General features: G+C 40.0%; 1 protein-coding gene across 2 annotated transcripts in view; it reads left to right on the top strand.

Moving 5' to 3' along the window:
* The window catches only part of gpr158 (G protein-coupled receptor 158), an 80,737-nt gene that overhangs the window by 4,594 nt on the left and 52,342 nt on the right, over positions 1-23,801 (top strand). For both annotated transcript variants that reach the window (XM_023949969.1, XM_023949968.1), the window contains exon 2: positions 7,398-7,503. In XM_023949969.1, the coding sequence (XP_023805737.1) occupies positions 7,398-7,503 (106 nt within the window). The remainder of the gene's footprint in view (positions 1-7,397; positions 7,504-23,801) is intronic.

The raw sequence follows: 23,801 nt of genomic DNA, 5'->3' as shown, positions 1-23,801 counted from the left end.
ATCATGTAGGGTTAGGGAAACTTCCTTCCAGGAGGAGGAGGAGCGATGTTGCTGCAGTTATTAGACAAGTTTTTGGGCCTGGAGCATTTAAGCAGTGAAAAAATGGACACAAACCGTTGAAATGCTTGGACCTGCAGAGGCATCTTCCATGTTGAAGATGTGCACAAATGGAGGAAGCCTTTCAAAATGGAAACACACTTTTCTCAGCCATTTCCCTCAGGGCGCCTCATCCTCTCTGGTGCCCGGCGACAGAACCCACCGGAAGAACCGCGGCTGAGCTGAAGTGCTGGTGGACGAGTGGCACCGAGCCCGGCGGCTCGACTGGCATTGGCGTCCTGTCAGCCTAATGCGTTTCCATCGCACGTGTTTGGACGGGGAAGGCTGTGGCGCTCTCACGCGGCCATTGTTCCATGACATAACGGGGGAAGTGGCTCTTTCTGAAGGAAACACAAATGTGTTTTTGTGAAGGCGCTCAGGCAGGAGCTGCCGTGCAAGCAGCTTCCTGCTGGTGTTTGCTGCTTCCCCTGCACTGCTTTACAGTTAAACAATCACAGGCATGAAAACTGAGCAGAGAAAACACAGTTTTACATTTATTTTTAAAAACATTTGATTAAAGGAGCGGTTTGGCTGATCACCGCAGCGCTACTGAAGCCACACTTTATGTCAAAGCCACAGTGGTGCTAAATGCAGGATAATTCACTCAGTTGGGCCGTCGGCTATGGAAGCATATTCTATTCAATTACAGAGCACTTAAAAACACATGTTTTGTGTTGTTTGTGCTACATTTTTTTCAAGAACTGCAAAGTAACTAACCCCATCTGCTCAGGAAAACTATAAGATGACCTCCAATTAAAAAGTTGAAAACCTCCAACGAGTCATAGACGTCATCTATGTAGTTTATGAGCTCGTCACCAAATCGCCAGTCTGTTTAGTTCTACCTGCTTACTTTATACACAAACTTAACTAAGTAAAAGGATAAATAATTTCCCAAAACGTACTCATTATTGTTAAAACAAACTTGACAGAAATCCCTAATATTGTCACTTTTTCTGAACCAGCGCATATTTAAGACTACAACTGTTTAGTTTTTAAAAAACTTGGCACGAAAAACAAAACAAAAAATATCTGAAAAAATTGTGTCGAAAACAAAAATCTTGAAAAACAGAAAAAAATGATGTCGAAAAGTAAAAAAAAATCTGGTAAAAAGATCTTTTGAAAAAAAAAAGATATCTAACAAACAAAAATCTGGAAAAATTTATATCAAAAAGGGCAAAATTCCATTTTTGAAAAACAAAAATAAAAAGAACATTTTAATATAAAAAAAGAAATCCAGAAAAAGTTAAATGAAAAAAGAAAAAAAATCTAGAAAACCAAAATAAATATTTCAAACAAACAAAAATCTAAAAATTACTGAAAAAGATTTGCTGCAGGTTATTTTAAAGAGCATACTGGTTAGTGCCCCACCTGTTTGGAGCTCTTTGGTTTTTTGTAGTTCTTAAAAAACATAAAAAAATAACAAAGAACACTTAAATATTTACAATATGATTGCATACTTTTCCTTCTCTATATTTGATAGTCAAGGCTTTGGGTCAACTGGAATATTTGGAATTTTAAAAAATTCTCATTTTTTTCCCCTACTAATTCGTAGAGTTCAATAAAAATTGGTGTTTTTTTCAGAATGGGTTTTCTTTTCTTGTTTTTTCTGTGTTGTCAATAACTTTTCTATTTATTTGTGTTTATTAAGGCTTTAATTATCCAGGAGAGACAGAACAATTTTCTTATTTCCAGCCATGGCCTGGCAAGATTTGAAGCGTTGGTTTCTTGTTTTTAAACTGCTTTTTAGTCTGAGATCTTTTAAAACGACCAAAACATTCATTTCAATCCCTTTGAGATCTTCTTTCATCCTCACAGCTTCCTACTCACGCAGCCCACACCATGATTCTCACACCCGCACTCTCTACAGCTGAAAACAGAAGTCTATTTAGACATGTTGTCAATAAAAAAGCTTTATTGTTTATGGACAAACAATAGAAATGTCCTTCAGTTTTGTCACAAAGGATGTTTTTAATGTTAAAATTGGCTTAAATGTTTAAAAGTGAAGCAGGAAACTCCTAAAGGTGGCAGGAAAGCTTCTTGTTTTGTGCATTGGTTGTTAAATAAACTTTTCAGTTTAGAGGTTTTTCTAACTTGTTCTGTCCATCAGCTGAGCAAACAGATTAGAGCTGAAGGCCTTTTGAGTTGGACAGTTTTTACTATCACAAAAAGAGGTTATAGAACTTGTGTATATTTGTATAAACCCCTTTTTGTAACTTTATTATTTTTTATTCATTTGTTACATTCAGTGTGTGTGGGGAGGGAGAGGGGAAGAATGTGAGGGGGGGGGGGTGGAAGAGAGTAAAAGGAAGAGAAGTGCAGAAAGTGGGGGATACAAGCACTGATTTGGATAAGTTATTATTTTAAGCTGTAACAATTATACCAGATCTGCTGGAAAGGCAAATATTACATCAAAGGTGAAATTATGACACTAAGATGAGCGAAAAACATCTGTCCATCAATACACTGTGGGTTAGGAGGAGGGATGAAGCAGACAGGGAGCAGTGTGGTAGTGTACACGTGGGGGTGGAGACACAAGGGGAACCAGATCCTCCCCAGCCAGACCAGGAAAGGGGGGGGGGGACCCCCAGGCCAGGAACGCCCCCGGTGACGGGACCAACGCTGCCCACCCAGCCAGGCGCCGAGTAACACTGAGTAACATAAACATGATTGTGGCATAGAGATGCATTTTGATCAGTGTGTTAGTTTGGTCAGTAATAAAGTTAGTGATCGTAACTGAGTTCTTTTTCTTTTTCTAAAGTTTCTCACAGTCACGTAACTTTAGCTAAACATCCTCTGATTATTCTGCTGCAGAGCTAAACTTCTATTCGTTTTTATTCTCAAATTGATTTTATCCTGAATTTTTTTTTCTGCATTGAATGTTTTGTAATTGCGGGACTCCCCGCTCCGTATTAACCCTTGTGCTATCCTAGGCACTTTAACATTGGGAGTGGGGTCATCTAGACCCACTAGACAGTGCTCTGAACCTTTTTTCTTCAATGATTTGTGATCTTCACTGGTGTCCATGGATTACATTGAAATCTTTCCACCTTTATCCACCTTTGTCATGGTAGGGAGAACACGTCAATGGAAGGGGGGGTCATCTAAGAAAGCACAAGGGTTAAGATGCTAAATTATTGAAAAGCCATTTTCTGCCCCTGAAAACGGAGGATCGAAGCTTGGAGTGTGCAACCTGGACTTGTTCAGCAAACCCGTCAGAGATCCCCTCGTGCACAGGGATGCCTTCACTGAGGGCATCGCCTCCGCTTAGCTGTTTTGGCGCGAGCCGAGCTCCGGCTGCTGGGATGTCGCTCTGCTAGCCGGTCTGGCCTTTGAATCCACAAAGAACGGAGGAGGAGGAAAGGAGGGAGCTCTGTTTCTGAGGGCATCAGCATCTCCTGCTCTCTGTGATAACAGTTTTAATGCCTGCGGCCTTTGACGCCTTCCCTAATGCCTCCTGCACCGTGCTTCTTCTTATCACCACTTTCAAATTACATCCCAGCGTCTGCGTTCTCAGCCTGTTCCTCCATTTCACATCAAGCACACTTGCTCTGTTTGCATTGTTCCACACGAGGTTCTGGGCACCATATGTCAGTTTTGGCTGATAGAAAAATCCGTTTTTAGCTTTTGAAATGTTAAACCTGAGTAAGCCGTTCGGCCACTGAAACACAGATCCTAAACTTTTCTCCCTGAGTGCCGCGTGTCCGTGCACAGCTCTCTTTCCTCAGCACACAACCAGGAAAGCATCAGGAGAAAACTGCGAGGTCAGTTTACCCAGAGGAAAGACCAAACCAGCAGTTATTAATAACAGAAGCAAAACAAGCTCTGCACCCGCCTGCTGTCCGCTGGGAGCTGGTTCAGTCAAGCGGCTCCCGCACACCTGGACAACCAGTCGGGGCTGCGCTTTCTGTGGACGTCTGTGCACGGCGCAGAACCTGATCATTGATGTCCAACCCCTAACATCTGGACTCTAAAGTCTGCTCTGTTGTAAAGAAAGGCGGAGCTCCAAACCGGATCCCTTCATGCACCTGAGGAAACCTCTGTGCAGAAGACGGACTCTCAGCAGGACTCTCTCTGGAGACCTGGTGATGACGATCCCTTCATAGTCGACTGAAACCGAAGAAAAAAAGGTGGTTTTGTCTGAACGATCTCAAAAAAAAAAAAAAAAGGTTTGCAATCTGATGGATGTTTATGTAATTTATTGACACCAAAAAAGATCAAACTGAAGGAGGCAGATTATTCTGTCCTGGACTGTTTTCAAAATATGAAATGGAAATCTCCAAACAAAATAGGATAAATAATAGTCAACTCAAAACATGTGTTGGGGGTATCTTAAGGAAGTCTTAATATTATTATGGGATGGCAAGAGGACCTATGTCTTATAGACCATTTTGTGGCAAAGTGTGATATTTGGTGATTTTCACATTTTTTATGTGACACTTTTCACAGGGTGGATGTAAAAACAAAAATGCAATCTCCTCTTTGCATTATCGCTTTAATAATGTGACAGAATGAGCGGTATTGAAGTAGAAAATGAAAAAGCATTTTGATTTTTAATTATATTTTTGAGTCATTTGATGCAGTTACATTGGGAAAGTGAAAAAGCATTTCTGTTAATCCATTTTAATTGTCAAATTAGATATTTCCAATTGAATTTTGCTAGACCTTTACAAGAGAACTTTTTTGCTTTTTCTTTTTAATTTGGAGTCAACAAATGCAGCTTTATTTCGAAAATGAAAAGGCATTTCTGGTGTTGATGTTTATTTTTAATTATGCTACAGAAATGCTTCCATATAACAGTAAAACAGTGTTTGACTGTACAAACAGGCGCAGCATCGTCCTCCTGCTGGTAGAGGATAAAGTCCAAATCTTAGTTTGCTCTGTGTTTTGCAAACACATCACATCTGTCCTGCTGGAATCGCTTTAAAACAAGATTCTATTTAACATATTAATATCTGTCACCTTCAAATTGGCTTATCAGACATTTAAAATCACGCACCTGTGACATAAATGACCTTAGTTTGACACACACTCTTTGGGAAAATAATTTATTCCTCAGCTTTGCTGACAAAGTGAAGACAATATCTGATGTGTTTTAAACAAAAATATAGGTTTTATTGATCACATGTCTAATTTTAGCACATTTAAGCAAATATCTGTGGTTAAACATGGTTTTCTATAGCTGACCAGCATTCGTAAGAAGTTTTTACCTTCATTTAACTCATTAAAGTAAAATAAAAACATTTGTAGGGTGAGAATCCTGATGATGAAGCAGTCATAGCTTTTGATTGGTTTTGTTTAAATGCTCTTTTCTTTTCTGCCTGTTTGTTAATTACTGTCAAAAAAGACATTCTAACAAATAAAGCTGGGAAAGTTTCCTTTCTGCTGCAGCAGCTTCTCTTGGATTCACGCCTCCAACACAGCAGCTGTCCTCAAGGCTCTCTGGCGTTACACTTTTAATTACGAAACCCTATCCTTCCCTCAGTGACACTCTGACTGCATCCTGCCTAATGAGCTGAAGTGGTTTATGCAGAAGAATCCCACTTTAAATGTGAAGTAAAGCCCACAGATGAGACTCTGCTCCTTTGATCTTTGGGTTTTTCAGAGAATCTCTAGGCTCAAATATTTATTTAAAAAGTTATTGAGAGTAAAAAAAAAAAGTTTTCCTGAAACTATTTTCAGGTCACAACAGTTTAAGGTTTGTTTTTCTGACTTTTCCAGCATTGAAACACATTTTCGCAGAATATTGATCGCATTTTCGGACACTTTTCAACTGAGAAATATAAGTTAGATTAGTTTGGGCTGCTGATATTTAAACCAAATTAAGTTTACGCTGGAAATGGTTAGATTTGCGTCTGAACAGTTTTTATGAGAAAACCTAGTTTAAAATAAAAACTTGTGAAAAAAATAAAGTTTAAATCTAAAGATGATGTATTGAGAAAAAATTTTCTCTTAAAGAAAAACAAATCAAAGCCAAACTTAATGTAAAATATGGTTTAGTCTTTCATTTTCCTGAGTTTTGCCCTCAAATATGGAAAGCTAGAGTCAAAAGTCAAATGTTTGTGTTCCAGCGCATCACTGGAGCTGAAGGTCGGCAGAGAATCAACCGCTGATGTATTTGCAGTGGAGCAGCTGCAGGTTTTGCCTGATTAAACAGATTACAGCACTGATTTAGTTTCTCACTGAGGGGCCAGAGATGGATGGGATCCAGCAAACGGGAGGAAAGTTCTGTGCGATTCGGAGCCGGCGGACTTAACATTCACAAACGGAAACATCCTCTCAGCTTCCCCTCCAAAAGTTTGAAGCTAGGAGAAAGTTTAGATCATCACTTTCCTCTGGCTGTGGTCCAATGTTAGGACGAGCCAGGGAAAAAAAGGGGGGTTATCCTGATAAAATCTGAGTTATACGGTTATATAAATTAAAACAAAAATAGAAAAAAAGTGCAGGTTTAGGGCTGTGAAATTCAGGATTTCATTTATTAAAAATAAATTCATCATTTAAATGAATAGCATCCCAAAAACAAATGAATGATGCACAAATTATGAATATATGAATCTGTTCCCTCCATTAAAAAAATGGTTTAAACGTTTGCTTTTAGAGCCTTTATTCACTCACATTATAAATATTACATGTAATATAGAAATATAGGCAAAAAAACCTCTGTATAAACAATAATTTCAACATCAAAAAGGCTTCAGAAACATTCCAGTAACTGAGTTGGATTTGTTGGAGATTTGAGGGAATCTGGCAGAATTGCTGCAGCCAGATTGGTTGGCTCACATGCAGCAGCAGCAGTTAGTTACTTTCACATCCTCCTGGATGTATAATCATACTTCATGATGTCTTTGGTTACATAACTGCTCTTTCTAAAACGAGCTCAGTTCACAAATCTGTGTTTGAAAACACGTATCACAAAAGCTCTCATTTAATGCAAAGTAAAATTCTCCAAAAGTTTAAAAAACTTTTGTTACTTTAGCTCCTCCTACACCTCAGGATAGTGCAGGTTTGTCCTCCTTTTACTAGAGTGACCCTTTTCCCTGATGTTCTAGTCTGAAGTAGACTAACAATAGATTTTAATAATCAGGTGTCGATAAAAATAATTGCCGATAGACAGGAACTGAAGCAAATCAATGAGTTTTAAAGTTGGCTTAAAGGGTCAGGGGGTTTCAGTTTTCTTTTGTTTCAAAAAAGCTCTTATCTGTGTTTTGGGTCTACAACACTTGATGACTTTCCCGAAACTATCCCTGTATTCGGCCCCGCCGCTCCCATTGGTCCTGACTTCCTGATGTGCTCTTGTCTGGCAGGGGTGTTGTGCGAGTGGACGTCAATCTGCAGGATGTTGACATAGACCAGTGCTCTGCTGACGGCTGGTTTGCAGGAACCCATCGATGCAACCTGACCACCATGGAGGTGAGTGCGCTGGACGTGCGGATCGCAGACACGGACTGATTTGTGAGCTGGGATGTACGTCCGCTTGCCAACAACTTTGTGAGGCCGTAATGGATGTCTTTTGACAAAATGGACGTGGGTCTGACTCGATGTCACACTTACAAGCCATAAACAGCTGTTTGAACACTTTAGAAACATCATATAAGACGTGCTTCAACATGATCACAGAGCAGATCAATGTGAATGCAGCAGATTTGGTTTTTGTTATAAAAAACACTATTTTTTCTGTATAGATCAATGTAAAGGGGTGTTAAAGCTGCAGAAGGGAGTGATGTTTAGGTCTGTCTAAAGATTTATGGAGAAATGCGGCAGATCGTTCAGCTGTTACCTCTATCAAGGCTGAGTCTTTGTGAAATATGAAGTGTTTGTCTGTTGACACTGAATGCATCATGTTGCATGAAAGCAGGGCTGACAGATGGGACAATCATTTTTGCACTCATTAGGCAGCAGGCAGGGAAACCAAAAAACAGAATCGGTTTGGTTCTGAAGGGTCCGTTTGCTTGGTCAGGAACCGGTAAATGAAAGGCTGGAACACTGAAAAGAAGGAGTGAAGATAGAACATGTCTGTTATGTTGGAGAAAGCAGTGGCAGCTGCCTGTCTGTGGGTAAAATGACTAAGGAATGCTGGAGTTATGGACAAATTAATCAAAGTTTATATTTAGGCAAAGTTGGATGAAGCAATGTTTCCATGGAGGATGGTGTTCATGTCATGTTCTGTCTCGGGTTGAGAGGGAAGTAAGTGATTGATAATCATCAGAGATAGCTTATGGATATTCTTACCTCAGCATAAATCTGCCTGTTCCTACAGAAATCTACAAATATTTATTGCTACCTCTGTGGTGACGTTTGTGGGACTGGTGTTGTCCTGGGGCGAATCCCTATGTATATTTTACATTTATTTGTATGGTTAAAACTGAGAGGAAGAGCACCTTTTGATTGACAGGCAACCATAGAGGTGTTTTATAGGGGGTTGCAAAGACTCTCTGGATTTTGGGTTAATTTAGAAAGGAAACTGTGGAATAATAGAAATAAAAATGGCCCCTACCACGGCCCTAGAAAAAGGCTGTAACCCTCCTGGTGAACTGTTAACTTCTATTCCCCCTGGGGGAGGTGTCACATGTGCTATGCATGTGAATTCACCATTTATGTGAATGTACCATGTGTGTGAATGTAATATGCTCATGATTGTACCATGCGCGTGAATGTACCATGCCGGTGAATGTACCATGTATGTGAATGTACCATGCGTGTGAATATACCATGCCGGTGAATGTACCATGCGTATGAATGTACCGTGTGTGTGAATGTACCATGTGTGTGAATGTACCATGTGTGTGAATGTACCGTGTATGTGAATGTACCATGCGTGTGAATGTACCATGCGTGTGAATATACCATGCCGGTGAATGTACCATGCGTATGAATGTACCGTGTGTGTGAATGTACCATGTGTGTGAATGTACCATGTGTGTGAATGTACCGTGTATGTGAATGTACCATGCGTGTGAATGTACCATGCGTGTGAATATACCATGCCGGTGAATGTACCATGCGTATGAATGTACCGTGTGTGTGAATGTACCATGTGTGTGAATGTACCATGCGTGTGAATGTACGTGTATGTGAATGTACCATGTGTGTGAATGTACCATGCGTGTGAATGTACCATGTGTGTGAATGTACCATGCGTGTGAATGTACCATGTGTGTGAATGTACCATGCGTGTGAATGTAATTTGCTCATGATTGTACCATGTGTGTGAATGTACCATGTGTGTGAATGCACCATGTGCACCAAGCGTGTGAATGTACAATGTGTGTGAATGCCCCACGTTTGTGAATGTACCATGCGTGTGAATGTAATATGCTCATGATTGTACCATGTGTGTGAATGTACCATGTGTGTGAATGTACCATGTGTGTGAATGTAATATGCTCATGTTGTACCATGTGTGTGAATGTACCATGTGCACCAAACGTGTGAATGTACCATGTTGGATGCATGTGTTTTTTAAGAAACTAAGTGTTCATGGTTTTTAGATGACACATGATCTAATTGTATTATTTTAGATAGAAATGGAAACAGAAACACTACATGAACAACCGATCCTGTTATAAAATGCTGAAATGAATACAACTGTTTCCTAATAAATCTGTGTTGTTGATTAATTCAATTAGGACTTTACAGAAAAAGGGAAGTTAAATAAAAATATTAGTTACTTGAAATAAGCTCTGTTCTTAGTTAAAGTTTTACTCAAATGTTTAACATGATTGTTTTAAACAGTTCTTTAGCTCCAAGCAGCAGGTTAATCACCTTTTTTTCTGTGCAGCTCAACTTGGGATTCCTATTTTCTAACTTGCAGCTTTAGACTCACATCCTCCGGGCAAAAGTACAGTAACAACTCTTCTCCAACTCAAAAGTTGTCAGAACTGTTGTCTGTTTGCTGCATGGAGTTGAAATTCTCTTCAGGTTTGGTCACTTACCTGTCTATGCTGCTCTTTTTTGGCTTGTTAACTTTTGGTCATGGAGAATTTTTTGTAAAATTGTAGGTAAATTAAATAGATGCCCTTTTAAATAAATACATTTTCCTATTTTTTTTACTTCAATGTAAACTTTTGTTTTATTCCATAGCTTGGACCACTTAACACTGAGATGAAACCCTTTTTCCTTTGACGCGGTTCCATAAGTTCTCCCTGTGACAAACAGCAAGCATCTCTGGTGAAACTGCATCCATCCAGTGTGTGCATCTGTCTGCCTCCTCTCATTAAGGCCAGAGGAGGACACAATGGTGACAAACATGAGCAGTGACAAGCACGAAAACACGAAAACATTCCTGCAGAAGCGTCCAGGCAGCGAGGTGAACATGGCACTCCTCTGCTAATAATGTCCTGTTCAACGCAATCTTTCATTTCTCAAGTTGCTCCTGGCCGAGGAGCCCCCGCGCCTCCCCCTGCTGACTTAGCTTCCTTAGGAGCGATGGATTTTGAGGATGTGGATGAAGATCAAGCTGCTTCATAATGCATGTGTTGTAATGGATTGCACTGAGCCTCTTTTAATAATTAACGACTCTCTTTGTCTGAGTACTTCCACCTCTCGCTGGACAGTCAATGCCAGCGGCGTTTGACATAGTGCTGTTGAGCATGTGTGTGTGTGAGTCATTGCAAATGGTATGGATTTCAGCTGGGCTTGCAAAAATAATGATGGGCGAGCTGTCGGCGCAGGACTGTGGCTGGATTATGTGGTCATGGCGTGACGCAGGATTTATTCTGTTTTTCACCAGGCAGCCTCATTATGCAGAAGTGCTCATTACCATCACACCTGCTGGATGAACAACAGCAGCTCACATGGAAGTGACTCAAACCAGTGTCAAAGCTCATTAAGGCTTTTTTAGAGGGTATATTGTCATTTATAATGTCCTTTTGGAAAATAGTATTGGCCCTCCAAAAATAAAGCTAGACTTTTTCCTCTTCTCTGCTAAACAGTTATGTTTTATTTTGTAAAGCTCTCCCAGAGACTCTGTACTAGGACTGTGTTGCTCATTTCTAAGCAGGAGTGGTTGAATCTCCACTGTTCCTGCAAGTGCATATCCCCCCCCCCATCTTTTCTCTGCTTTAAAAACTGTCAGAAAAACAGGAGGATGCTGGAGTTAATTCAGCAGCAGGAAAGACTTCAGCGAGCTCCAGGTGAGGCTGAAGCTGAAATCAAACTCTTTCAAAAGCCAAATTCATTGTGGTTTAAGTTTTCATCATGTTCAATTTCAAACCAGCTTCAATACAAACACTTTTGAAGGAAGTTTCTGTCTGATCAATTCTATCATTTATTGTCACGATAGGCATGGAAAAGCACTCCGACTAATTACAGGAATGATCCAAACCAAACTTTCATAATCAACTGAATATTGTAAACGCAGTGATTTGACCGAGATGTTGTTGTGGCATTTTGCTGATGATGGAGGGCATTAAAAAAATTAAGCTCAACTTGCAGATAGACAGGTCCATGAATGTCTTTGTTTTCCTCGTCTGAGCTGGAATCTGGATCAGAACTGTATATTCCATATTTCTGGTTCTGATTTTAAGAGCATGTTGAACACAAATAAAAGAAACATGGAACTGAAGAAAATACTAATCTTATTAGATCTCTTTTTTGTTGTTGTTTTTACTTAAATTACTTTGCACAAAAATGTTAAGAGTAAAAAAACGAAAAACGGAACAAACTAAATATTCTCTATTTCGTGTAAAATTCTTCAAATATTAAATTAAATATATGAAGATAAAATAATCTACTCAAATGTCTCCACAGAAACAGATGTTTACTCCAAATACGTTTTTCTGTAAACCAGTTAAAGATCTCTATTAATTTACAAGAGCGTGTCTTTAAAAAACTAAAGCTCCTGTCAAAAACCAGATAAAACAATGAACAGTGTACAAGATGCTGCAGGAACTGCAGTTAATTACCTGAAGCAGAAGGTGGAATTCCCTTGATTAAGATGTCCAGAGAGGATCTGTAGAAACCCAGAGAGGATCTGCTGAAGTTTAGAGAGGATCTTCTGAAGATTAGAGAGGATCTGCTGAAGTTTAGAGAAGATCAGCAGAGGTCCAGAGAGGATCTGCAGAAAACCAGAGAGGATCTGCAGAGGTCAAAAGAGGATCTGCAGAGGTCTAGATAGGATCTCCTGAAGATTAGAGAGGATCTGCTGAAGTTTAGAGAGGATCTGCTGAAGTTTAGAAAACGATCAGCAGAGGTCCAGAGAGGATCTGCAGAGGTCTAGATAGGATCTCCTGAAGATTAGAGAGGATCTGCTGAAGTTTAGAGAGGATCTGCTGAAGTTTAGAAAACGATCTGTAGAGGTCCAGAGGGGATCTGCAGAGATCCAGAGGGGATCTTCTGCCTATGGAAGAGTGTTTATGGTGGCTGACATGGACGTTCACCAGTTGCACTTTCTTAAGCATGTTCTGGAAAACATGGTTCTGGTTTGTGGAAATTTTCCGGGGCAACGTTGATCCTGTACATAATGATGATGATGATGGATGTCGGAGTCTATTATCTAATTTTTCAGAAGAGCTAGTCAAATATTCCAGGTCTTATCTACATACACATTCTGTTCAGTATTTTATGTTTTCAAGAACTACAAATGTACACTTCTATTTTTAAATAAATGACGGTAAAAAGGCAGTTTTTATTTGTATTTGTAAATCCATAAAGGTCCATTAATAGTATTATCTTTAGCATTCATCCCTCTGAGCTTCCCTCCTGTTTGGTCTGAGACCAAAATCTGTGTGAATCTCAAATCCCGTCACGATTGACCCAGAAAACTGGGATGTTCTCCTGCTGTGACCTTTTGACCTGCAGGTCGTCTCCGCCATCATCACGTGCGCTCTGCTGTTGCATTAACCATGACGTCTTTGTTGAGCGGCCGCTGCGGCCCCCCTGCCCCCCTCCATTCGTGTCACATCCACTTTTGTCGTGTTCATTTGTTGGAATCCACATGGATGCTCTTCCATCGCCGCTGGATCTTCTTGAAAATCCAGCATTCCTGCACTTTAAATCAACCTCAGTGTTGATTTATCCTTAGAGGTAAAGATGACAATTGTTTTAGTTGCTGAATGGATAATCTATAAATAAATAAATATATTTGAAGTCAGATGACTGGTTTAGGATATTTTAGCAGCTCTGTTTCGAGCTGGGAGTGTAATGGGTTAGTGTGTCTGCGTTTGTTCATTTTAACCACGTCTTGATGCTTATTGATAGAAATGTACATCAAAAATACCAGAATTCAACACTCCACATTTTTCACAAGCTGCACTTTCAGGGTCTTTGTGGAGAGCAGTCGTCAGCTCCGCTCTGCCTAATTTATTCAGGAGTATCTCCGCTGCGTCCAATTCTGTGTTTTTTTTTCTTTTTGTCAGATTACCAAAGGATTTACTCGATTACAGTTCTGCAGGTCACTCATTCCACGGCTTTGGTCAAAGTGTGCGACGGTTTAAAAAACCTAATCTGTGCCGTATAACTGCTTTCTGTTCTGGTTCACTGTAATTAATCCTCTTACTAAAATACCACATTAACACAAAATGAATTTTGCATTCAATTAGCTTTTATGCTGCATTTCATTTACGGATTTTCAGAGATTTAGGAAACTGTTTCTTCATTTATGATACAAAAAGAGCTGAGCAGGAGCAATATTAAAAGTATATCATTAAATTATCAAAATAAATTCACTGGTTTCTGATCAGATATTTGCTAAAAACTACTCATTTGAAAGTGGATAACAACAGAAAGTCAACAAAGTTTTCCTGGACATTTGGCTTGATAGTACCTTCTGTAATGCAGGTTTTTTACTATTTTTAACTTTTTGTCAAATGAAATTATTAAAAATAACCTGGCAGATGTGCTACATCTCCTACATTTCCCTGTAAACATTCATTTCAAACGTCTAAATGGAAAAAAAATGTGTTAAAGTCGACTAAATTTAATGTTTGGAATTGCTAATCTTTTTTTGACCAGCTGCTATTTCTCACAGGCTAGCTCAACCTCTTATGATGCAGATATATTATTATACATTGTATATCGTATCTTTAAAATGTGTATACGACCAAAAGTAGCAGCGGTCTCAGGCCTAAAGGTTCGAGTTTTCTGCCGTAGATATCACACCTGCCTCCAAAGGGATCTTTTTCTTTTTCTTGAAGCCCATCTCTGCTCATTTGCAGTGAGAGCTGGTCCCTCTGACAGCTTCCCAGCTATTCAGCCAAAATGATTCGCCTGCGTTCTACAAGAAAAGCTGTTGTTTCAGCGTCCTGGGATCTCCCCCCGCTGGTGGAAAACATGTTTGTGTTGTCGGGCAGGGATGCCGTCGGGGGAGCCTCGTGAAACGTTGCCACTCCAGGCTGCGGCCCTTTCAACCTGCTGTCCTCATTTTGGAAATTTGGGTTGGGAGATTGGGACTGAGGCCTCTTCGTTAAGCCCGTTCCCCACTATGCTGCGTTCAAAAACTATAAATAGGCTAATTGCTAATTATGTACAAAGATCTCACCAGAACTGTAATTATGCTTCAGAGTCAATAAGGGGGCTTAGATACATATAAACGGAGCGCCGCTTCACACCAGCAGATTTAAAGCCACCTTTCAAGTTAATTCGGTTGTGCCAATTAATAATGCAGCACTAAATTAGGGGCCATATTAAAGCCTCTAACGGCCACGCTTTCTATTAACATATATGACTTTGAAATGATGGTGAAGGAACTTTCCGTTTCCTAGAAATAAATAAAAAATGTTCTTGGCTGGAAGATTTCCTAACTGTAAAGGTTGATTGTATATTGACTCTGGATTGGCCCAAACTCACCCACTGCTGCAAACTAGGAGCAGTTTTGACTCTGTCCACTTTAAAACCTTACTAAAAGTCTTTGTGTTGGTTATTTTTATGTAGGTTTACTGTTTGGAGGTTTGACCTGCTGTATTTGCCATTAACAGATTGGAGGGGGCAGGGGTCTTTTTAGTATGACTCATAATCCATACGTTAATGTTAACATTCATTATTAGATAAACAGAGAACAGAATTCAAACCAGCACACACTGTGTTTTAATGGCAATGTTTTATGGTGATACCGTTTGTTGCAAACAGAAATGAAACCAGCATTTTTTTAGCAGACTCCTGGATGATTCCTTGTTCATAAAACGACTTTTTAGCAAATGTTTTTTCTTCCAGAAATGTCGCCTTACTACATCTTCAAACCACACCTTAATTTAGTCTGGTAAAAATAAACTGCATCCACCGCTGCCTGGTATAACCATTATTTGGGAATGATTACTACCATTCTATAAAATCTGTTATGCAATTCTTGTGCACCCTGACGAATTTCATGAATTTAGTTTGTCTTCGCTGGACAGCAGACGCATTTAGAAATTTCACCAGGTAGAAGCTGTGAGGACAAGGGGTGGGTACTGTTTGGATTTCATTTGGTGCTGGAACGACAAGTTTAAAATGGTTCAGTGTCTGACCGGGCCTCGAACCAGTCTCCTTCAATAGTCATGACACGGCCGTTGTTTTCATCAGTTTGCTTCCTTGAAGTTGAATCACGTAAAGGCATAAAATGTACGCAGCATAAACAATTTGTATAAACATGTATGGCCCATAGTACCGCAAGCGATTTTTCAGCACTAGTCCCTACTGATGACTGTGCGTTGCTGGTCGTCACTTTTGCCCATCAGTTGCTGGGTAGACTGTGTTCTCAAATTATTTTTTCTCAGGCACGGTTTGTTAAAACAAACTCCCTTACTCTGCAAAGTCATGTACAAACCTCCTCAGCACAGCCAAAGTTTCATTGATGATTTCACTGAAATGCTCTCAGTTGTGTGCACAGACTTTGATGGTCTAGTCCAGTGTTTTTCAACCTTTTTTGAGCCACGGCACACTTTAACCTTGACAAAAATCCCGCGGCACACCAGCATCCCAAAAAAAAAAAAAAAAGCAGAAACTCATAGTCTGTTTTGATCTACAGCCCCCCCCGGCAATCTGACGTGCATTTTTGTGATAATTGTGGCAGAAAAAGCAGGAATTTGCAGATGTTTTTCTAAAAGATGTAATAAAAGTTAAGTTACATACAAACTGTATGTTCGTTGTGTTTTCAAGACGCTGTCCCTTTAAGCCAATGCATCATGGGAGATGTAGTGTGAAAACTGCGAGAAAACGGCAGAAAGACTCGCGTCTCTGGGCTTCATGGTTTTGTTCACTTGTTCCACGGTCTGATACCGGATTCTGTGGAAAGTTACACCGCTAAAGACGAGCTTTAGCTGGTGTTTTTGTCGGAACTGACTGAGTTATGAGCTAAATTGGAACAAGGAAGTGGAGACTTTAACCACTTCTGATTGGTCAGACTGATGACATGTGATTAAGCCTTCAAGAATGATTGGTGGAGTCGTGGAGACAGTAAAAGCTGCGGGACTTTTCCTTACACAGTTATAGCTGCAGCTATTTCGCGTTACCGTCATTCTTATCAAAATGTCTTTAATAGAATCAAATAAACACAACGAAAAAATATTTTATGATCGTTTATATTCCTAACTACTCAGTGTTTTATCAGGACCTGTTTGGATGAACAAAGAGCTGATTTCCTGGAGATGGTTAATGTTTTTAGATCAGTTAATGAGGGCAATTTTCCACGGCACACTTGACCATCTCCAACGGCACACTAGTGTGCCGCGGCACACTGGTTGAAAAACACTGGTCTAGTCATTACAGGTGATTTTAATGTTCATGTTGATAATGTCAATGACAGAAATGCAAAAGAGCTCAATGCTGTCCTTGAAACCTTTGATCTAATTCAGCATGTGAGTTGCCCCATCCACAGCAGAGGGCACACTCTGGACCTGCTCATCACAAAGGGGGTTAATATTTACAATGTCAGTGTGGTTGATGTCGCCCTCTCTGATCATTTCTGTTTATTCTTTGACCTGTCTGTTGCTCCCAAACCACCGCCTGCCCCTGCAGTTGTCCAAAGGAGACAAATAAATGAGAGCACTACAGCACAGTTTGTAGAAATGATAAACCCTGAAAACGCCTCTGGTGCCAATGTTGATGAAATGCTGAATTCTGTTACTTCTAGCATCTTGAATGTTCTGGATGCCATTGCCCCTATGAAGGTTAAATTGAGAAAACATAGACAGAAAGCTCCCTGGAGGAACGATGATCTAGTCAGGGCACAGAAACAACAGTGCCGCAGAGCTGAGCGAAAGTGGCGCAAGTCAAAACTCCAGGTTCATTATGAAATGTATAAGGGGGAGTTGTACGCTTACAACTAGATCTTATATAGAACAAGGGAAAGGTACTTCTCTGAAATCATTGGAAGTTGCAGCAGCAACTCTCGTGTCCTGTTCAGAACAGTAAACAGATTAACTAACCCTCCAACCCAGCTACCAATAGAACTGGTTTGCACACCTAAATGTAATGAGTTTGCTGTATTTTTTAATGACAAGGTTCAGGCCATTAAAAAAGCCATCAACTCCACAACACATATAACTATCCAACGGCCACCTACTCACTCTAAGCTGACTCACTTTGTACCTGTCACTGACCAAACTGTCCAAGAGACCATCACCCGTCTGAGCTCGTCTGCATGCTGCCTTGATGTGTTACCCACTACATTTTTAAAGTCTGTCCTGAACAGTTTGTTGCCACCAATTACTCAAATAGTTAACATGTCTCTTCAATCTGGAATATTTCCCGAGGCCTTAAAAACTGCAGTCATTAAACCTCTCATGAAGAAAAGCGGTCTTGATCCCACTGTACTGAATAATTACAGACCTATCTCTAATCTGCCACTTTTAGGAAAAGTCCTTGAAAAAGTTGTCTACCAACAGCTCACTGATTTTCTCTTATTAAACAATTCATTTGATGTTTTCCAGTCAGGTTTTAGACCCCATCATAGCACAGAAACTGCTCTTATTAAGGTAACCAACGACATCCGCCTGAACACTGATGATGGCAAAGTCTCTGTCTTAATCCTGCTAGACCTGAGCGCTGCCTTTGATACTGTTGATCATGGGATCCTTTTGCACAGACTCCAAGACTGGGTTGGCATCTCTGGATTTGCCCTAAGTTGGCTCAAGTCTTATCTAGAAGACAGGAAATACTTTGTTGAAATTGGGAGTTGTGTCTCAGACTACATGGCCTTGACTTGTGGTGTGCCCCAGGGATCGATCCTGGTACCCCTTCTGTTCAACCTCTACATGCAGCCACTAGGGCAGCTAATACGCAGTAATAACATATCTTATCACAACTATGCAGATGATACTCAGATCTATGTGTCACTGACAACAGGTGAATATGGGCCGGTGGATTCACTCAGCCACTGCCTCCAACAGATCAGTCCGTGGATGCAGAACAACTTTCTCCAGCTAAACTCAAACAAGACCGAAGTTATTATTTTTGGTCCACAGAAACAAAGAGAAAGTATCAGCAGCTACTTTCATTCTCTGTCTCTTAAACCCTCAAATCAAGTCAGAAATCTAGGGGTAATCATGAACTCTGACCTGAACTTTAACAGCCATATCAAGTCAGTAACATCAGCGGCATTTTACCATCTGAAAAACATCGCCAAAATCAAAAACATAGTGTCAAAGCCAGACCTGGAGATACTTATTCATGCATTTGTCTCCAGTAGGTTAGACTACTGTAACGGCCTGCTCACCGGCCTCTCCAAACGAGCTGTAAAACAGCTTCAGTACATCCAGAATGCTGCTGCTCGAGTCCTGACCAGAACCAGGAAGTATGATCACATTAGTCCTGTGCTCAGGTCTTTGCACTGGCTCCCTGTACCTCAAAGAATAGACTTCAAAGCAGCTCTGCTTGTGTACAAGTCTCTCCATGGCCACGCACCAAAGTACATCTCTGACATGTTAGTGCCATATGAACCATCTCGTACTCTGAGGACCTCAGGGACCGGCCTCCTGTTGATTCCCAGAGTCAGAACTAAACAAGGGGAATCAGCGTTTCAATATTCTGCAGCTAAAATCTGGAACAGCCTCCCTGAAGGCGTAAGACAGGCCTCTTCTGTGTTCATGTTCAAATCTAGACTTAAAACATTTCTGTTTAGCTGTGTATATGACTGAAAGGTCCTATCTGCACTTTTCTTTCCTTTCCTTCCTTTATTTTTAAATCAATTTTCAAATTTTTTCTTTTCTTTTAAAGTAAATTTTACGTTGATTATTTCTATTATGTATTGTGATTTTAATGCATTTTTCTGTTTTGTGAAGCACCTTGAATTACTTTGTGTACAAATTGTGCTATACAAATAAACTTGCCTTGCCTTTTTGTCAAACATTCCTTACATGTTAATTTAAGAACACAGTTTAAACTTGTAGACACAATGAACTTAATTAAATTTGTTGCTGGGTAGGCTCCAGCACCCCCATGGCCGTGACCCCAAACTAAAAGGTTTAGATAATAGATGAAAGCTAAACTATTGGATTGCAAAGCTTCAAAACTGACCTGCATTAAAGACCCTAAATATTCTGTCAAAGCAATAATTTTCCCAACTGTAACCTCGTTAAGTGATTCTGTTATGAAACAGGTTTTGTTTGTAGATGAGATAACGTAAGGTAAAGGACAGTTGGTCATAACTCAGAGGAAGAACAGATTGCTCTCTCGTGGCTTGAACAGGCGTGATGCCCCTGGCAGTGCAGCCGCTACTTAGCGGCCGTCCCACTAACTGCGTCTGTAGATTATGTCTGTGCCTAGATTTGATATGCAATCACTTTGAAGACTCCAATGACTTTGCCCTCGGGGTCTTTTTTGGACACCAAAGACGCTTCCAAAAGATGGAAACAACCCGAAGAAGAATCATGGCGCTATGACGTAACCGGGTAGTGCATTCAGTTAAACTAAAGGCGAGTGAAGACGCAAACACAAAGATAACCCTTTTTAAGTACAGACGATCTCGGCTTGTTTTTGTTTATGCATTTTCCTGCTTCCGGCAGCTCCTATCCATCTGCTCCCAAAGAGAGCTCTAAAAGCATTCCCATTGTAAACCTGCAAGGACTGCAGGAAAATCTCCTCAGACGCTTTTCTAGAGGATTAGGACTTAGTTACCCATGATCTTGCTGCAGCTTTGAAGTTCCAGCTCTGAAGAGCTTCTTTAAAAGCCCGAGCTCCTAAGAGTTTTACCTGATGCTGCAGGAAAAAGATGATTTTGATCACTCATATTAACTGTTTCTAATACAGAAACATCACAGTTACTAATAGAAGCACTTTATAATACATTTTAAATGGATGTTTGGGCCGTTTTTACTTTTTAAAAGTTCATTTTTGTATTTTATAAAAATCTGTGTTTTTGTTTTGGCAATGTTGTTCATTTTAAAATCAGAAAAGGAAAAAGAAAATTTCTTCTGTTTATTAAAGGAAACTGTGACATTTGCAACTGACATACCATAAATATAATTCTTTTTAGGGAAATTCCTCCCAAAAAACTTTCTTAAACCATTCCTAGTTCTGTTTTAGTAAATCAAAATAACTAGGGGAGCAATTTTGTGAAGTTTTTGTGACTTTTGATTTAAAAATTAGGATATAAGTTTGGTTTTAGTTCACTGGTGGCATCTGAATACTCTGACATACCGTAAATCTTAGACCATCAAAGTGAATCAGCGGATTCTGACGCAGGGAAAAGCGGCTCTTTTATATCGGCTTTGTGCCAAAATGCAAGACATTTCTGACATAACGTGTCCTTTGAATGTGGGAACACTTCCCTGCTTTAAAGTGTTGAGCATAAAAAGCTACTTTATTCTGCTTCAGAATCCATTGAAATTTTATTAATTGCGTCAACAGTTGAAATGTTACGGTATGATGGCATGATGAAGGTCAACACTGGAGACAAAGCTCTGGTGTTAAAGGGTAATCATCAGTATTGGGGGGTTATTTTGCACTAAAATGGTTTATTTTAGTTTGTGGTGTAAAACAAAAGAAAAATAGAGTTGATGTGTACGATATAGAGTCAAAGTTTGGGTCATTTGATTAAAAACCTGCTCCAATGATAACAGGTTTTGGTGTTTTTAACATGTTCATGTGGGAAGTTTCTGATGATGGAGTTGAAGAATATTAAGATTAGCTTCTGAGTATTTCTGTGTTCGTGAATCAGAAGGAGACGAATGATTGCGTTTAAAAAAAACATTTTCTGGGTCACAGCGGTTTCATTTGAACCACGGTGTTGGGTCAAAAACAACCCGACTTGGGTTATTTTTAACTTTGGAGTGTTTTCGATCAAAAGATGATAGGAGTGGGTCTTTAAAGAAAACCAGGACTGTCGATTAACTGCTGTTCATGTGTTGCTGCTTTATCTGATTTTGTGAATAATAAAAGCTCAGAAGCGAAGGCACATTGTAGCAGTGTTTATCTGCCAGCAGGGACGCAGCGTGTTTGATTTGAAGGAGCGCCTGAAGGCTAAACACAGTTGCAGCGCAGCGGTGGCGCCTCCAGTTTTACACACTGAAAAAACAGCAGCGGGCTTTCAAAACCGGCTAAAGTGGCACCTCTGAGGGGGATCATTATCAAATTAATACTGTAGAGGTGCTGTTTTTCTAAAAACACAACAAAAACTAACCTCTAACAACTTTTTAGATCAAAAATGAGTCCTGTACTCTTGATCAGGATGAGCCAAACGACTGAAAAACTCTACATAATGATGAGAAACATGTGTGTTTTTCCTACAGATGGTTGAACTAACTGCAAAAAGAAAGAAGTGAGCTTAAACAAAATTATAGATTTTGTCAACTGTTTTTTTGTTGCTATTTTTCTTAAATTTTCCTGCATTTTAAATGATGTCTTGGAACAAATTAGTCAACAACAAATATGGTTGTAGTTTATAGAAAAACTTATTATTTTAACAATAACCTGAGATATTTTGATCTTTAAAAAAGTGACATTTTTCATTAGGATTTCATTTTAATGAGCAAAATAAAAATCCTTTCTGCTTTTGAAAAGCTTGTTTTTTTATTTTCAAAGCTGCTGATGGGATGACTCACCCTCAGCAGGACGGCGTTTTTTTCCCCCCATGCCGCTGCAGAGTACCCAGAAACCCTCCGTGCACCCAAAGTGCCTTTTTCTCATTTGTGTTTTGAACATGTTGGATGTGTTTGCAGTGGCACGGCTGCACAATTTACTATGCAAGCATGAGAGAACCGCCGCAGATGCCCGTCACTTCTCTTTGACACTTCCATGAGCTGTGAAAGAGATTTTGAGAGCAGGATTCCATGTTGTGGGTCTCCCTGCTCCATGGCAGTGGAAAGCTCCCCGTCTCCCACAGCGTTTATCCTGCTGGTGTTTAGTCTTTGGACAGCGCCCAGATCCGGGTCCTGAGCTGCTCCGCTCTGGCTAACTCGCCGTGGTTGACCTCGTTTAAAGGCCCGGCCAGTAGCTGTCCCTCTGAGCGCAGAGCCTCTGCTGTCCAGCACCGAAACGTCTCCGACACTCACAGATGTTTGTCCTTTTGCGGTACACAAGCCAGAGATTCTGGTCAACGCTTTTGACATTATTGCTGCTCCAAACACACAAAAATAAATTTAAAAAAAGATGGCATTCTAATGTCCTCTAAACAAAAGTCCTGAGCTAATCACTCACATAAATTGTAAATTTTGTTTCTTCTCCTCGAACATTCTTTTTTCTCTCCAATATTTTATTTTCATTTTCAAGTGTACAAAATCAAACAGGCAAAACAAACAGTTCAGGTGCTCTGTAGACCATTACAAAACAGAATGTAGAAATACAAGTAAATGAACAATTGCCAGTTACATTCGATTCAATTTTTATTTACAGGCCTTCCAAATAGAACATAAAGGGAAGAAAGAAAAATGCAGTCCCAACACAGAGCTAAATAATTTGAACTTTCTGTAAGTGATTTAGAAATGGTGTCCAGAGTTTATTGTGAACATTAACTGAGGCAGTCCTGACATGGCGAATTTTTTCCATGTGGATGAGAGATAGCATGTCAGTGAGCCACACTTTAAAGTATGGAGAAGCCGTGGATTTCCACTCTCGCAAAATTTGTCTTTTTGCAGTCATCAACCCGAGTTCTAGTGGCTGCTGCATTACAGTTGGGATAGCTCTAGTACGTATGCAGCCAAAAATGGCAAGCTCTGCATCGGGTGTAATAAAGCAACTATAGGCTTTGGAATACCAGTCAAATATTCTGTTCCAGAAGCCAGCCAATGAGGGACAAGACCAAAAAGCATGAGCCAATGTGCCTTCAGATATTTTACATCTCTCAAACATTCTTTTAGCAGTGGAGCAGGAAGTTGGAGTCATTTACTAATGATTTAAAGCAAAAGCTTTTCAGCTCATAAGGAATAAGAAAAAAATGTAATTTTAAGTCCAAGATGTAATGCATTCATTCATTGGGTTAGTGTGTCTGAAAGCATGAATTTACCCACAAGGCCTTTCCTTTATGAGTCACTTAATCAATCAAAACTTGCAGTGATAATGTCTCTGAATTGGTTTCAGCGGCTCAGTGGTTATAAACCGGATCACAGGAGGATTTGGGGTCTTCATTTACAGGAAACTTTCCCCTAACAAACAGACTTAGCTGGTCTACTAATTTCCCCTGTGCCGGCACGCCGCTCCGCTGCTGAGCTGGCAGTTTACAAACTGCTGCTGAACCGTTCACACCAGGACCGGCCTCCTCCTCCTCTTCCCCCCATCTTTCCTCAGTTTTCTTTGGTTCGATCTGTAATTACTTGAGGATAAGGTTTTCTTTAGGGCTGATGTTGTACTCTGGAGGGTCG

Source organism: Oryzias latipes, chromosome 20 (genome assembly GCF_002234675.1).
Source record: "Oryzias latipes chromosome 20, ASM223467v1".
NCBI classification, from domain to species: domain Eukaryota; kingdom Metazoa; phylum Chordata; class Actinopteri; order Beloniformes; family Adrianichthyidae; genus Oryzias; species Oryzias latipes.
Note: the sequence above shows the minus strand (reverse complement) of the source record. Positions and strands in the feature narration are given on the sequence as shown.